General features: G+C 39.5%; 1 protein-coding gene across 3 annotated transcripts in view; it reads right to left on the bottom strand.

Moving 5' to 3' along the window:
* The window catches only part of mmd2a (monocyte to macrophage differentiation-associated 2a), a 93,702-nt gene that overhangs the window by 37,575 nt on the left and 42,095 nt on the right, over window positions 1–14,032 (bottom strand). For all 3 annotated transcript variants that reach the window (XM_048552730.2, XM_048552732.2, XM_048552731.2), the window contains exon 4: window positions 336–496. In XM_048552730.2, coding sequence (XP_048408687.1) covers window positions 336–496 — 161 coding nt within the window. The remainder of the gene's footprint in view (window positions 1–335; window positions 497–14,032) is intronic.

Below are 14,032 nucleotides of genomic sequence, written 5' to 3'. Positions count from 1 at the left end.
GTCTGTCCAACTGCTCTTCTCTCTCTTCGGCCATTATTCTACCCAACTCCTTCACCCATCACCACACCACCCTCATATTTTCTGCGTATAAGCTGCTGTTTTCCCAGCTACCGTCAATTCTGAGGAAGGGTCACTGGACCTGAAATGTTAACTCTGATCTTTTTTTACTTCACAGATGCTGCCAGACCTGCTGAGCTTTTCCAGCAACTTCTGTTTTTGTTGTGATTGTAACACTAAAGTAAATCTAAAGTAACACTTTTTTTCACTCCATAACTGATGGCCTGAGCACAAATAGCAATAGAGAAGGTTTCAATTTGTGACAAAACAGCATTTACCGGAAATGGCTTTTCTTCCAGGAGATGGTGTGAAAGACAGTGGAGACTATAAAAAGGCCACACAGCCCAAACCCATAGATCCATGCTGAGATCATTTCCCATTGGTCATCTGAAAGGCCACAGAGGATGGAACTTCCAAGAATGCTGGGGATAATCCAGAACTGAAAGCAGAAACAGGTGCAGTAAGTATCTGAGTTCTCTGGCACAGTTGCTCATAAATATCCCATTGCAACACAAAGAAACAGTGAGAATTGAACATTGCATTTTAATTACGTTCTGAAGACATTTTCTGTTTCTGCAACTGTTGATACTTTCTTTGTTCATTTTTCTTATTAACCTTTCCCCAAAAGCAAGAGTTACTCAATGACTTCTTCTGATGTTGTTCTGCACATGGGATACACAAAGCCTAATGATGGAGAGAGGGACCTCCAGACTGTCCCATCTCCGCCCTATTTCGCATAAACATCTAATAACTACATAATGCACCGACTCAGACCTGCCTCACATCAGAATCTCACTCGTTCCAGGGAACTGTTCGAGCTGACTTATATTCTACAGTCTTATTCCGAATCTTTGGAATTCTGTAGCCCAGAGGGTTGTCATTAAGTGTAATTAAGGGTGAGATGAATGGTTTTTGGTCACTCTGGGTATTGAGGGATATGGGGCACGGCTGAGAAACTGAATGGCAGAGCAAACACAGGAGATCATAATGTTTACTCCAGTTACTATTTCCTGCTATTGATAAAACCCCTTAATGCTACGCTAACCTCATTTTGTAAAGGTTTATTTACCTGATTGATTAACACAATCGGCGCATTGAAAAGGTGCCTAAGACAACTTAAACTTGCTGGTCAGAGATAATGGGAACTGCAGATGCTGGAGAATCCAAGATAACAAAGTGTGAAGCTGGATGAACACAGCAGGCCAAGCAGCATCTTAGGAGCACCAAAGCTGACGTTTCGGGCCTAGACCCTTCTCTGATGAAGGGTCCAGGCCCAAAACATCAGCTTTTGTGCTCCTAAGATGCTGCTTGGCCTGCTGTGTTCATCCAGCTTCACACTTTGTTATCTTAAAGTTGCTGGTAATCAGACAAAACCTGGAACCTCTTCTTCAACTAAAATGACTTGTAATGTTGACTGGACCTGTAGATAGAAATAGACCATGGACCATTCAGTTCATCCTGCCCTTTTCTGATGACTGAGATAACAAGATTTTTGGCCTAAACCCTTCATCAGCCTTCCTGCTCCTCTGATGCTGCTTGGCCTGCTGTGTTCATCCAGCTCTACACCTTGTTCTCCAACATCTGCAGTTCCTACTATCTCTGAAACAACTTTTCTGATGACTGCCTGACCTAACGATGGGGTTGGTGATTAATCAAAGTACTCTTTCTCTATCAATTAGACATAGGTAAATTAACAAACTAGATTCCTATAACTCCTGATTAGCAGCCCAGCTGATGCATTTTCAGTGGATTGGCGAGGAGAAGTAGAAAAGCTCATGTCTGTAACCTCTAAGCTGCTTGATAATGCAAATGTTTTCATACAGTGAAGGCTCACAATAAAAGATTTGTAGCGAATTAACTTGATTTAGCCTATTACAGTAAATTCAAGACATTCCCCACAACTCGAAGCACTGATGATGGAAGAATGTGCATAGAAACTAAAAGTTTTTTTAAAAATATCATTGCTAATTCTTAATTCTGTCTTTTGTCTTAGTGCTCAATAAATTCCAACAATGATTAAACCTAAAGATCAATAAACACTGTATTAAGAAGTTACTTCCTTAAAGGAAAATTTCAACCTGCAAACTGTAACTAATTACCACAACTAAAATTACAAGGAAATTGTTAAATTACTTTTAAAATAACATATAAGAAAAACAAATTTCAAAACTTGAGTTAAATTACAACATAGCTATTATATTAGAGTGATTAATGTGCAGAAACAAAGGCAGGATTTTCCATTGAAGTATGAGATGGCTGAGGAGGCTTTTTCTTTTGTATTTTTGTTCATAGTCACTGAAACATAGAACGATCATGGTACAGAATGAAGCCATTCAAACCTTTGTCTCTGTGCAGTCTCTGCAACAACAACTCAGGTAGTCATCACATCCCACTCCCTCATCCTGTCCCACAGCTTTGCAATTCTTTACTCTTCAGTTACTTATTCAATTCTCCTTTAAAATTCACAACTGAATTCATGTGCACCATATGTTCAGTACATTCCAGATCCTAACCACTTGGTGCGCATCAGTCAATTTCCTCATGTCACCTTTGGTTCTTTTGCCAATTACCATGAATAGGTGTTCTCTACTTCTTGATCCTGTTGCAAATGAGAACAGTTTGCCCATACCTATACGCCCTATGGATTTTGAACTCTAAGATATTTGACAATCATTAAGGAGAACAGCCCTAGTTTCTACACTGAATCCATGTAACTGAAGTCCCTCACTCCAGAACCATTTACTACATCCTATCCAATGCCTTCATGTACTTCCTAAAGTGTGATGCCCAAGAATGGGACAAGCTTTCCAGGTAAGGCTAAACCACTATTTTATAAAGGTTGACCATAACTTTCCTACATTTTATACTCTTTGCTTCTGTTTATACAGTCTGGGATGCCTTAGCAACTACCTACCCGCTATTTCCAAATTCAATAACATATACTCCCAGGACCCTCTTCTCTGGAGGACTTTAGAATTGGACCTATCATATGAAATCGCATCCCTTCATTCTTACTACCAAAATGTCTGATTTCACATTTCTCTGCATTAAATTTCATTTATATATGTCTGTCCATTGCACTAGGCTATCTTTGTCCTCTTAAGCAGTCCATCAGGATTGAGGATGGCCTGTTTCTACTTGGGTTTGATGGGTTCTGAGATGGTTAATAAGTCCAATGTACAATTTTCAGACTCTGCCATGTGCAGGACAGGTGGTGCTCAAAGGAACCAATAGATGAGGTGTTTGCTGGTATGTGAGGCTCCTGCTCTCTTGTGACCTTACCTCTGCATGTGCCCAATGTGTTGGAACTCTACTGAATAAACTATCACCGATTATCACTAACCTCCACACAGTTCTCGATACTTTCAGATTGTGTGATCTCCAAATTTTGAAAGTGTATCCCACACTTCCAACTCATTAGTTTTAATATAGATCATAGGACATTAAAATGGATCGAGGAAAACAATGTTCCTATGATGAACCCCAGGCAACTCCTATGATATACCTTTCTCCAATTCAAATAATAACTGCTTACTCACTGTTTCCTGTAATTTAGCCAACTTAATATCAAGTCTGACACTGTTCCTTTGACTCCACCTTTGACTTTGTAGACAAGCCTGCTATGCAGCACTTTTTCGTACACCTTTTGGAAATCCATTTCAACTCCATTTTCCTCATCTCATCTGCATAATCTAAAGACTCAATCTTTGTGGTTGAACAAAATTTGCCTTGAACAAATCTGCACAAGATTCCTTAATCAATCCACATTTGTCCATGAGTTTGTTAATTTTGTTCAGATTATCTTTTCTAAAAGTGTAGCCACCACTGAATATAAACAGACTGGTCTGTAACTGCCGTGAGTAACCTTACACACGTTTCTGAACAACTACATTTATAATGCTCTGGTCCACCAACACTAAATCTGTATTTAAAGACAACTGGAAGATTATTGCCAATTCTCCTGCCATTTCCTCTCTACATCACTCAGCAGCCTCTGATGCATCCATCTCATCCTGGTGACTTCTCAAATCTAAGAATAAGCTGGACTTTCTAGTAGTTTTAAAAACTGAAGTTGCTGAAAAAGCTCAGCAGGTCTAGCAGCATCTGTGAAGAAAAATCAGAGTGAACTTTTTGGGGCTGGTGACCCTTCCTCTGAACTCTGTTTTTGTTCCTGATTTACAGCATCCACAGTTCTTTTTTGTTTTCTAATAGTTTTTCTTTATCAATTTTTTTCCCTAGCCAGCATCTCAACTAATTCCTCTTTCACTATGACATCAGCAGTATCTCCTTCCTTGTAAAAGATAGATTCAAAGTTCGTGCCACAGCTATGCCGTCTGTCTTTGTGCAACTCCTGTTCTTGGTTTATTGTTGGCCCCTTCTCCTTTTACCCTCTTTACTATTTACATACCTATGTAAGATATTTTGTATATCATTTGTTTAATCGCTGGTCTTTCTTTCTCTTTGTTTCTCATTCCTTTTTCACACTTCGCTTCTGAACTTATTACATTTAGCCTGGTTATCACTTTTAATACTGACCTGAGACTAGTCATATATGCCCACTTTCTGATTCATCTTATCCTCTGTCTCTTTCATCATCCAGTGAGCCTCTGGCTATGCGTGCCTTATCTTTACCCCATTTGTATGAACATACTTTAACCATTCCTGAGCCACCTCCTCCTTAAAGGCAGCCCTCTACTGCCTAACAGTTTCACCTGCCAACGCAGAAACTGACTTTCGTCCACCAACTTAGCAGTTGGCATTTCAGATAAACTCAATTAAATGTTACATCTGTGTGAAAATGTTCATACTCCTAGAACAACACAGCGCAGAACAGGCCCTTTGGCCCTCGATGTTGTATTTATTTGTAATATTTTAAGTTATTACAACCCTCCTAGGCTGTATTTACTTATCAACAAATTATGTATTTGCATAACTCACGTAAAACAGACTGAAAGTGGTTTTGGTTTTGTAAAGTTGTAATTAATTGTGAATGGTTTCAATGTGAGGACTGAGGAATAAACTGTTTGGTTACATCAGTCCCTCATTCGGATACAAATGTAGATAAAATAATGTTACAACTCTGTTAGAAAGATTATACTGGTAATCAAGCCCCACTACTCAACAGAACATATCAAAATTGTTAGCGTTCTTTTTTCAGCAAAATGGTCACTTTGTTTCACTTTAGGATTTTATTTAGGACAAAAGAGACTTCCACCAGGTTTCTTCAACAAACTCAAAAATAACTTGTTTATTAGAAACAAACTTTTTCTTTAAACAAGTTGCAATACTAGTTATCAACTAAGTAACTACACAGAATTAAACTGTATCCCATTAATCTCAAACAAATACATAATTCACAGGCAAGACAATATTGCTCTGCAGCAAAAACTTGGGTTTAAAAGTATTAGCAAAAACGGACTATGTGGGTCAAGAATAGGGTCGCTTTTTACAGTTCTCTTGATTTCTTTTCATTAATATCAAATTGCAATCAGTTCCACAATGATGGAAGAGCTTCAAACCAGATTTCAGATTTAGATGGGAAACAGCTAGGGACCTTGATATTTGAAATTCTGTCTGTCAGGTTTACAAACTACTTCACAGCGAGGGAAAGAGTGAGAGAGACAGAGAGATTTTTTTCACTAAGGTGTTTCTCTTACTAACAGAGAGAGAGAGAGCTGCTTTTGGCTGCCAGTTTCTTCAACATCTCACATCTAGGTATTCAAAGTGAAAAAGCAACTTTAGTTCGGAGGCTAAGCAATGAACAGCATCAATCCTAGGGTTTTTCAAAGTCTGTTTATCCAACAATTAAGTTTTTTAAAAAAGTCTCATCTCTCTTGAAATCCTTAATTGGACTCTTTCTCCCAAAGTTACCAACTTTTTAAATATACAGTGGCTAATTCACAGTTCTTTGATCTTTTGAATTTTTATCTGCAAGAAATTAAATGATAAGGCCTCTTTAACGCAAAAATCTCTAAAGACTCAAATAAAAGCAAAATATTGTGGATCCTGGAAATCTCAAACAGACATATAAAGTGCTGGAGAAATTCAGCAGGTCTGGCAGCATCTGTGGAGAGAAAAACAAAGTCAACTTTTCAAGTCCATATCCAAACAGTTCCACAGCCCAACGTTTCATAGTCCTTAAATATATATATTTCTATCAATAGCAATGTTTCACAGCAAGTGTATCACACCTTTAGACACGCATGCTTTCAATGTGAAATTATGTACAAGCTGGAATATATTGAATGTGAGATAACGTGCAGATTAGCATGTGTCCAGTGAGATTACTACAATGTTCTACATGTGAGATAATACTCGTGCAGGGATGTGTTTCATGCCAAATAACACAGTGTGATTTTTAGATATTTGCAGCTGTGTCACTTTTGGAATAGAGTGCAAGATTACATTCATACAAGAGTTGTCTCAATGGGTTTTCCTTAAATTTATCCCCCCCTCCCATTCCCCTTTTTTGTTGGAAAGTACCATTTCCTCTTTCCCAAGTTGCAAAAAACATCTCCCACAGGCGAAACTATAACATGGTCATTATAATTAGGAGGATTTCCCCTTGTGAGTACTCCGTATCCCAACACATCTCCCTGAAGAAACCGACACATTCATAGTGTTATTTCATTTCACACATTTAGTCTAAAGATACCATCACAACTCATTGTATGATTTTATTACTACCTGCTTCGGATCTGCAAACCTGTGATAAGGGTGTCATTTGGACTGGGACTACTTGCAAATTGCAACAACTGCATAAAAAAACCTCCGGTGGGAAATTTACAGTATGCCAGGTTAAAATTCTACATTGCAACATTTTTGCAAACTTGTCAAAGATTCAAAATCTATTGCCACGTCCCTTTTACATTACACATTTACAGCTTTATTTTCTTCTGGATCAGATTTTGAGATTAAATGAAACTTCCTTTTATCAAGTCAGAGTATATCCAGAATGTATTACACTATACTGTGCTGGCCTGAAACTAGAGATGGGTTTTGTGACTGCTCTTGCAAAACAATCTGACTGCTCAGCCACTCCCACTGCTGTTTGTAATCAGTTTGACAGTTATGAATACAATCAAATTATTAAGGTCAAAGACAGCTCATGGATGCTTTCCTTCCCCATAATGGACTGCCAGCTCATTTTTCTTTCCTATCATAGCAAACAAAGTGAGTCGTGTTTTGAAGCAAGGGGAAGGTTTAATCTATTTCATCCACATTATCTTGAGGCAGCAAAGAAATTCTATGGAAGAGTTTCCTTCCCTTCTTCTCGTATGATAAATATTACCTTTCCCTTCAACCCCACTGCCATATATCATGTGGTCATTCTGAAACTGTCTCTCCATCTACCCCAACTTGACAGAAGGAAAGATTTGAATTTATATAATACCATTCCCAAGTTAACTTTACAGACCTTAACGTCACTCTTTTAAATGCTGCATTCTTGGAGCTATGACGGCTAAGTACAGCAAGGTCACACAAACTTCATTGTGACGTTGACTTGTTTTGGAGATGTTGGTTGAATGTTGGTGGTACATCAGGGAGAATTCCTCCCGTCCTTTTCAAATAAGCTCACAGATATCTTTTACATCGGCCTAAAATGGTAGATGGGACCTTGGTTGAATATTACATCTGAAAGACAACACATTAAACAGTGCGGCAATCCCTCAGTTCTGCATAGCGTGTCTCAGCATACATAATGTGCTTAAGGTACGGCTTGTACCCACAATCTCCTGACTCAGGCATGTGACAGCTACCAATGAATCATGGATAGCACTTTTATTTATCCTGATTTGCTTTAACCTTTAAGGAATGATCTTCCACCACTGTTTTCAAAATCATGCCATATTTTTCCTTTTTCTCCTGTTTGGGGGTTTCTGTAGCCTTATACTATTACATAACTCTGTGGACCTTGCTCGTCACCTATGTCAATATGTCTCCTGAACAGGCTATCCAAAAATGCACAGAAAGCAGCCTGAACTCATTCACATTTTCAGTTCAATTATTCCTCCCACTTTACCTTTGATATGAGGAACTTCAGGAACAGGGGACAGGTAGGTACAAATCCATAGCCACCAGCAAAGAACAGCATAATGGAACTTTGAAAAGTTAAGTTTGCATTTCTGTTCCTTGCACAGCACTTTTTATTATCACTTACCTTCATCATAAGCAGAGAAGTAAAATAGAACCCATTAACTATTAATAAATGTCCATTGATATCTACAATGTCAGATGTGACAAGTACCTAAGTCAGCAACTTAATGGGGTCAACAATATCATGCTGGATCCCTGCTTCTCATATTATAGGGTGCAGGAATCTGAGGCATTCAATGTGTTAGATGTGCACGTTCGAGATTAAGATTCAGAGACAATACAGGATTTTATATTTCACTGAAAGAATTTACTTAAAGTAAGTTCAATTATTATATTGAGCTCTATGGTTAAATAAAGCTGGCTGTGATTAACAATACTATCCCTGCACAGATGTCATTATTGTATACAGAGATAATTCTAGCTATTTAATATTTTAATCAGAAAAACAATGTATATCTTTGCAGGATGTGATGCAATATCACTTGCGTTTGCTCTCTTGTACAAGCTTGTGGTAAGAGGTAATAAGAGGCGCATAGATAGGGTTAATGGCAGTTGTCTTTTCCCTCGAATGGGGCATTTCAAGACCAGGGGACACATTCTTTTAGGTAAGAGGAGAGAGGTTTAAAAAAGACATGGGGGCAATGTTTTTACACAGAGGGTGGTTCATGTGTGGAATGAACTTCCTGAGGAAGTGATGGATGTGGGTACAATTACAACATTTAAAAGACATTTGGACAAACACATGAATAAGAAACGTTTTGAGCGTTCTGGGCCAGGAACAGGCAGGTGGGACTAGTTTAGTTCAGTATGAACTAGTTGGACTGAAGGGTCTGTTTCTATGCTGTATGACTCTGTGTTCCTATAACATTATTGTTTTCCTTGCCTTGACAGACTCTGTGGCGATTCTGTTTTAGCTGAATAGTACCAAGACTTCATTTTTCATGGCAACGCCCTGACCAATCAGAACCAAGCGAATTTGTTTGAAAGTTAAATAAAGCCTGGCTGTCAACTATTAAGGAGTAATAATAGATACATTCTCCAGATTGATGCTTCTATCAATCAGAGTCCATTTGCCAAGCAATTAGCATTCCTCTCTCATGCTCTACAAATACTGGTTTTCTCTTTGAATTCTTGCAAAATGTTCTGATGTGTGCAGCATAGAAAGAACTTTGTTCACCTGCACATCTGCTAATGTGGTATACTGCATCCACTGTTCCCAATGTGGCCTCCTCTACATGGGGGAAACCAAGCGGACCCCAGCTCATTCCTGCCTCCCTGACCTGTCCATCGTTTCTCCTACCTATTTGCTCTTCCCACCTCAAGACCCACCCCAACCTCCTACCTACCAGCCTCATCGCTGCCTTCTTAACCTGTCTGTCTTCTCTTGACTGACCAACCCCTATCCTAACTCCCCACCTACACTCACCTTTACTGACTCCATCCCCACCTCCTTGACCTGTCCATCTCCTGTCCACCTATCTGCTCCTTTACCCATCTTCCATCCGCCTCCCGTTCTCTTTCTATTTATTTCAGAATCCCCATCTCCTCCGACATTTCTGAAGAAAGGTCCAGATCCGAAACGTCAGCTTTCCTGCTCCTCTGGTGCTGCTTGGTCTGCTGTGTTCATTCAGTTCTACACTTTATTATCTCTTTGACAAAATGTGTTTTTCTTCAGCAATAGTCAAATACTAAGAATACTGTATAGTGGAATGAGGGAATGGAACAAACAAAGTAAGATCTCTGACATTAACAGACAGCTTCTAGCAGATTGCAAGCCTCACCCAAGTCTATATCATACCATGTCCGGTCCTGCTGTAAAGGCAAAGAATGAGCAGGTCAGTATGCTATTATAAGTGATAAATGGGTCTGCAGACAATACTCTCATCTGACATCAATGAGAACAAAATGCCATGTGCAAAGAAGTAATAAAAGCACTTAATACCTATTTCAACCTGAGAAAGAATAACACTGTTGAGTGGAATAAATTTATTATGCGTACCCAATGTCAAGGGGGAAATGCTAAAGTAGTTATAAATGACCTGCGTAGGTTGCAAATGTGGCAGCTTGAAAGATGAACTATTCAGAAACACAACTCCTACTGCACCTGTAATAACTGCACAGTGGTTGATATTCTGTCACCAAGTCACCCTTTATCTGCATGTGCATAGTGCATTGGCTCTGACCAGTCAACCCAGAGCCAGTCCTTAGAATGAGGAGATTTCAAATCTCCTGTTTATATCTCTCAGCCAGGGCTCCCAGATTGGCCCACCTTAACAACCCCAAGAGGGAACTCATAGTCACTGACTTCTACCTGATCCTAAACACTGCGTGACCATTGAATGGAGCCTTTTTACACCCTTTTGCAAAGATAATCCAAAGCAGCAGACAAGCAGATGGCTGATTTGTGATTTCTTAAGTGTGTACCATCTCTAAAGCAACTGAATTAGTCGAGTTTGTTAAAAACCGATACATGGCCATGAGAAAGCAGGAGCAGGAGAAATAGTGTCAATCAACAGCCCCTGCTGACTGCGATTGAATCAGCAGGGAAAAACACAGGCATGAGAATTGCCGCACCAGAGAAACGGTTACCATTTGCGAAGAAAGAAAGGTCATTTCCAAGCTGTGAGTTACACCAAGAAGCCTGTACATACAAAGAGTACATATAAAGGAAAACCTTTGAAAACTGACAACATCCATGAAGTGGATATGATCCATGATATTAAAATGTCTCCCCTTGGAGAGATCCAGGAATCAACTGGAACCTACTGGAGGGCTAATATCTCAAAAAAAGGGAAAGAAGAGCCCTGATATTCCAGTCAGGTTGGAAGTGAGCCTGGCTGGATTAAAAATTACCCAAGATGATCTCTGTGCTAAAAGTTCTTAGACAGGGCGCCTATTATAGATTTGGCATATAGTCCCGAGGCACAATTCCAATTTTGCTGCACCTAATACTCCCTGGCTAATTACGTTATCGATGCAGAACAAGAACATCCAAGGAGTTCATGTGAGCTCCAGATATTCATGGGTAGAGGAATCAAGTGGGATAGGTCCTGCCCAAACTATCTGTTGTTAAATGAGCCTTTACATCTGCTGTTATGACAGGGCAATAATGGTATTGGGAAGAAGTGCAGCAGAGATTTTGAGAAAGTCAAAGAGATACTGACATCCACTGATACTTTTCTTACTATGACTCACTATCATTCCTGCAGATTCACCTTTGGCAAGACTGGAGGATAAGCCTTTTCAGATACAGATGGGTGGAAAGATGCCTTACTACACAATCCATTCACAGAAAGAAGAAAAACAGCATTCGCTTCCACATGGGCTTGTGAAAAATTCATAGATCACATTCTTGGTCTACATTGCAATCCTGTTCATGATTCAGACTCATGATGATTATGATCCCTGCTGATTGTAATACTAGACAAAACACATTGCAGAGTGAATCTGGGTTTGATATGATAGTTAAATCATCAAACACACCAAACAAGGCTGCCAATGTTCTCCAATATGCCAAGTTTATTACATTAAAATAAAAAAGCTATATATATGTAATATACACACAGCAATCTATGAAGATCTTAATATCATCAACAGAAGGAATAACTAAACATTTATACCACCTCTACCTGTTATGTGCCCTCAGAAGGTGTTTTTTGGCCCTCTCACTATGTCTTGGTGCATTTATGGGGTCTGCAGCTGGGGTGAAGGGAGCCCTTCTTACTTCTCTTGCCCAATCCATCACACTCCTTACCGGCTTCCTATTTTCTGCTCACTATAAAACTGCAGTCATCCAAAATTCTACGCTTATGTCCTGACATCAAATCCTGCTGAATATCACTTCACTGCTCAGGGACCCATGTCAGCTTCTGGTTAGGCCACTACTTAATTTTAAAATTCGTATTTCTTTATCTCCAAATGCCTTTGGTGCTTAGTCCTCCTTGTCTCATAAATTCCTCCACCCATACAATCCTCCAGGAAATCAACACTCCTCCAATTCTGGTGACCATGCCTTTAGTTGCTGAGGCACTATTCCTGGAATTCTCTCCCTACACGCTGCAACTCTTTCTCCTCTCTCATCTCCTTCAAGATGCTCTTTAAATTTACTTCATGGATTAAGTTTTTGGGCATCTATCCTCCTACCTACCATATGGCTTAGTATCAAAATTTGTTTCGTAACACTCCTGTAAAGTGCCTTGATATGTTTTATTACATTTTATAAACACATGATGTGAATACATAATGTAACAAAATCACTTACAACTTCTGTAAATACACAATATAGCTATGTAAATATATTTTACTGTATACATCCACACATAATGTTGTTGAAATCCATTAACCAATTACAGAGTCAGTAGAATCATACAGCACAAAAACAGACCCTTCAGTCCAACTTGTCCACATGGACTAGGTTTCCAAAACTGAACTAGTCCCTAGTGTAACTAAACACTGTCTATGAATAAGGGGCAAACCATTCAGGACTGTGATGAGAAAAATTTCATCAACTTCAGGAAGAAAGGAGGAAGACATGCCTCTATCTACATCAATATAGCTGAGGTGGAGATGGTCAACAGTGTCAACTTCATAACAGTGACGATAGCCAATAATTTGTCTTCTCATGTAGATGTGATGGTCAAGAAAGCCCAACACCTCTCGTTCCTCAGGAGGCTAAAAAAAACATACATCCATAAGGACCCTCACCAACCTTCACAGACTCACCATAGAAAGCATTCTGTCTGTGTGAGTCATGGCTTGGTATGGCAATTGCTCTGTCCAGGACCATAAGAAACAACAGAAAAGTTGTGAACACAGTCCAGTCCATCACGCAAGCCAACCTCCCATCTATTAACTACATCTACACTTCTCATTACTGTAGAAAAGCAGCCAACATCATCAAAGTTCCCTCCCAACCTGGTTATAATCTCTTCCAACCTCTTCCATCAGGCAGAAGATACAAAAGCTTAAACACGTCTACCAACAGGTTCAAGAACAGCTTCTTCCCTACTAGTATCACACGGCTAAATGAACCTTTCTAATTTCAAATCTTATGTTGACCTTGCTTTTGTGCACTTCCTGTCAGCCATAATCTTGTATGTCTCACTCTGTCCAAACATCCTATTATCTGTACATCCTTGTATATTATGTACTGCTTGCAAAACAAAACTTTTCACTGTACTTAGATACATGTGGCAACAATAGATCAAATCAAATCAAATTTCTTTACTCAGAGAGTTGTGAGCCTGTGGAATTCTCCACCACAGAAAGCTGTTGGGACCAATTCGTTTGATGTATTCAGGAAGGAACTGGACATGGCCCTTGCAGCTAAAGGGATCAAGGCGAATGGAGAGAAAGCAGGAGTGGGATGCTGAAATTGTATGATCAACCATAATCAATCACCAGACCAAATAGCCTACTCCAGCATCTACTTTCTATGCCTCTATTTTTCCAGTCCCATTTGCCTGCATTTGACCCATATCTCTCTAAACATTTCCCATTCATGTACCGATCCAAATGTTGTAAAGTGTATCTGCATCTATCACTTGCTCTGGCAGCTTGTTCCACATACGCACCACACTCTGTGTGAAAAAGTTGCCCTCAGGTCCTTTTTAAATCTTTTCCTTCTCACCTCAAAACTATGCCCCCTACCCTAGGTAAAAGACCTTTGCTATTCACCTTACCCACACATACGCAGCAAAGTTCCACAGTGATTCAGTGAAGGGTAACTATTAGCCAAGACAGTAGCAGGAAATCCTGTCTACTAACAGGGCAGCTTTATACCACTACTGTTCTGGGTGGTAGCCCAGATTTTGTGCTCACATCTCTAGGTGGAAGTTGAACCCATTACCTTGTACATAGGATCATAGGAACTAGAAAT

The sequence above is a fragment of the Stegostoma tigrinum genome, chromosome 23, assembly GCF_030684315.1.
Source record: "Stegostoma tigrinum isolate sSteTig4 chromosome 23, sSteTig4.hap1, whole genome shotgun sequence".
Classification (NCBI taxonomy): domain Eukaryota; kingdom Metazoa; phylum Chordata; class Chondrichthyes; order Orectolobiformes; family Stegostomatidae; genus Stegostoma; species Stegostoma tigrinum.
Note: the sequence above shows the minus strand (reverse complement) of the source record. Positions and strands in the feature narration are given on the sequence as shown.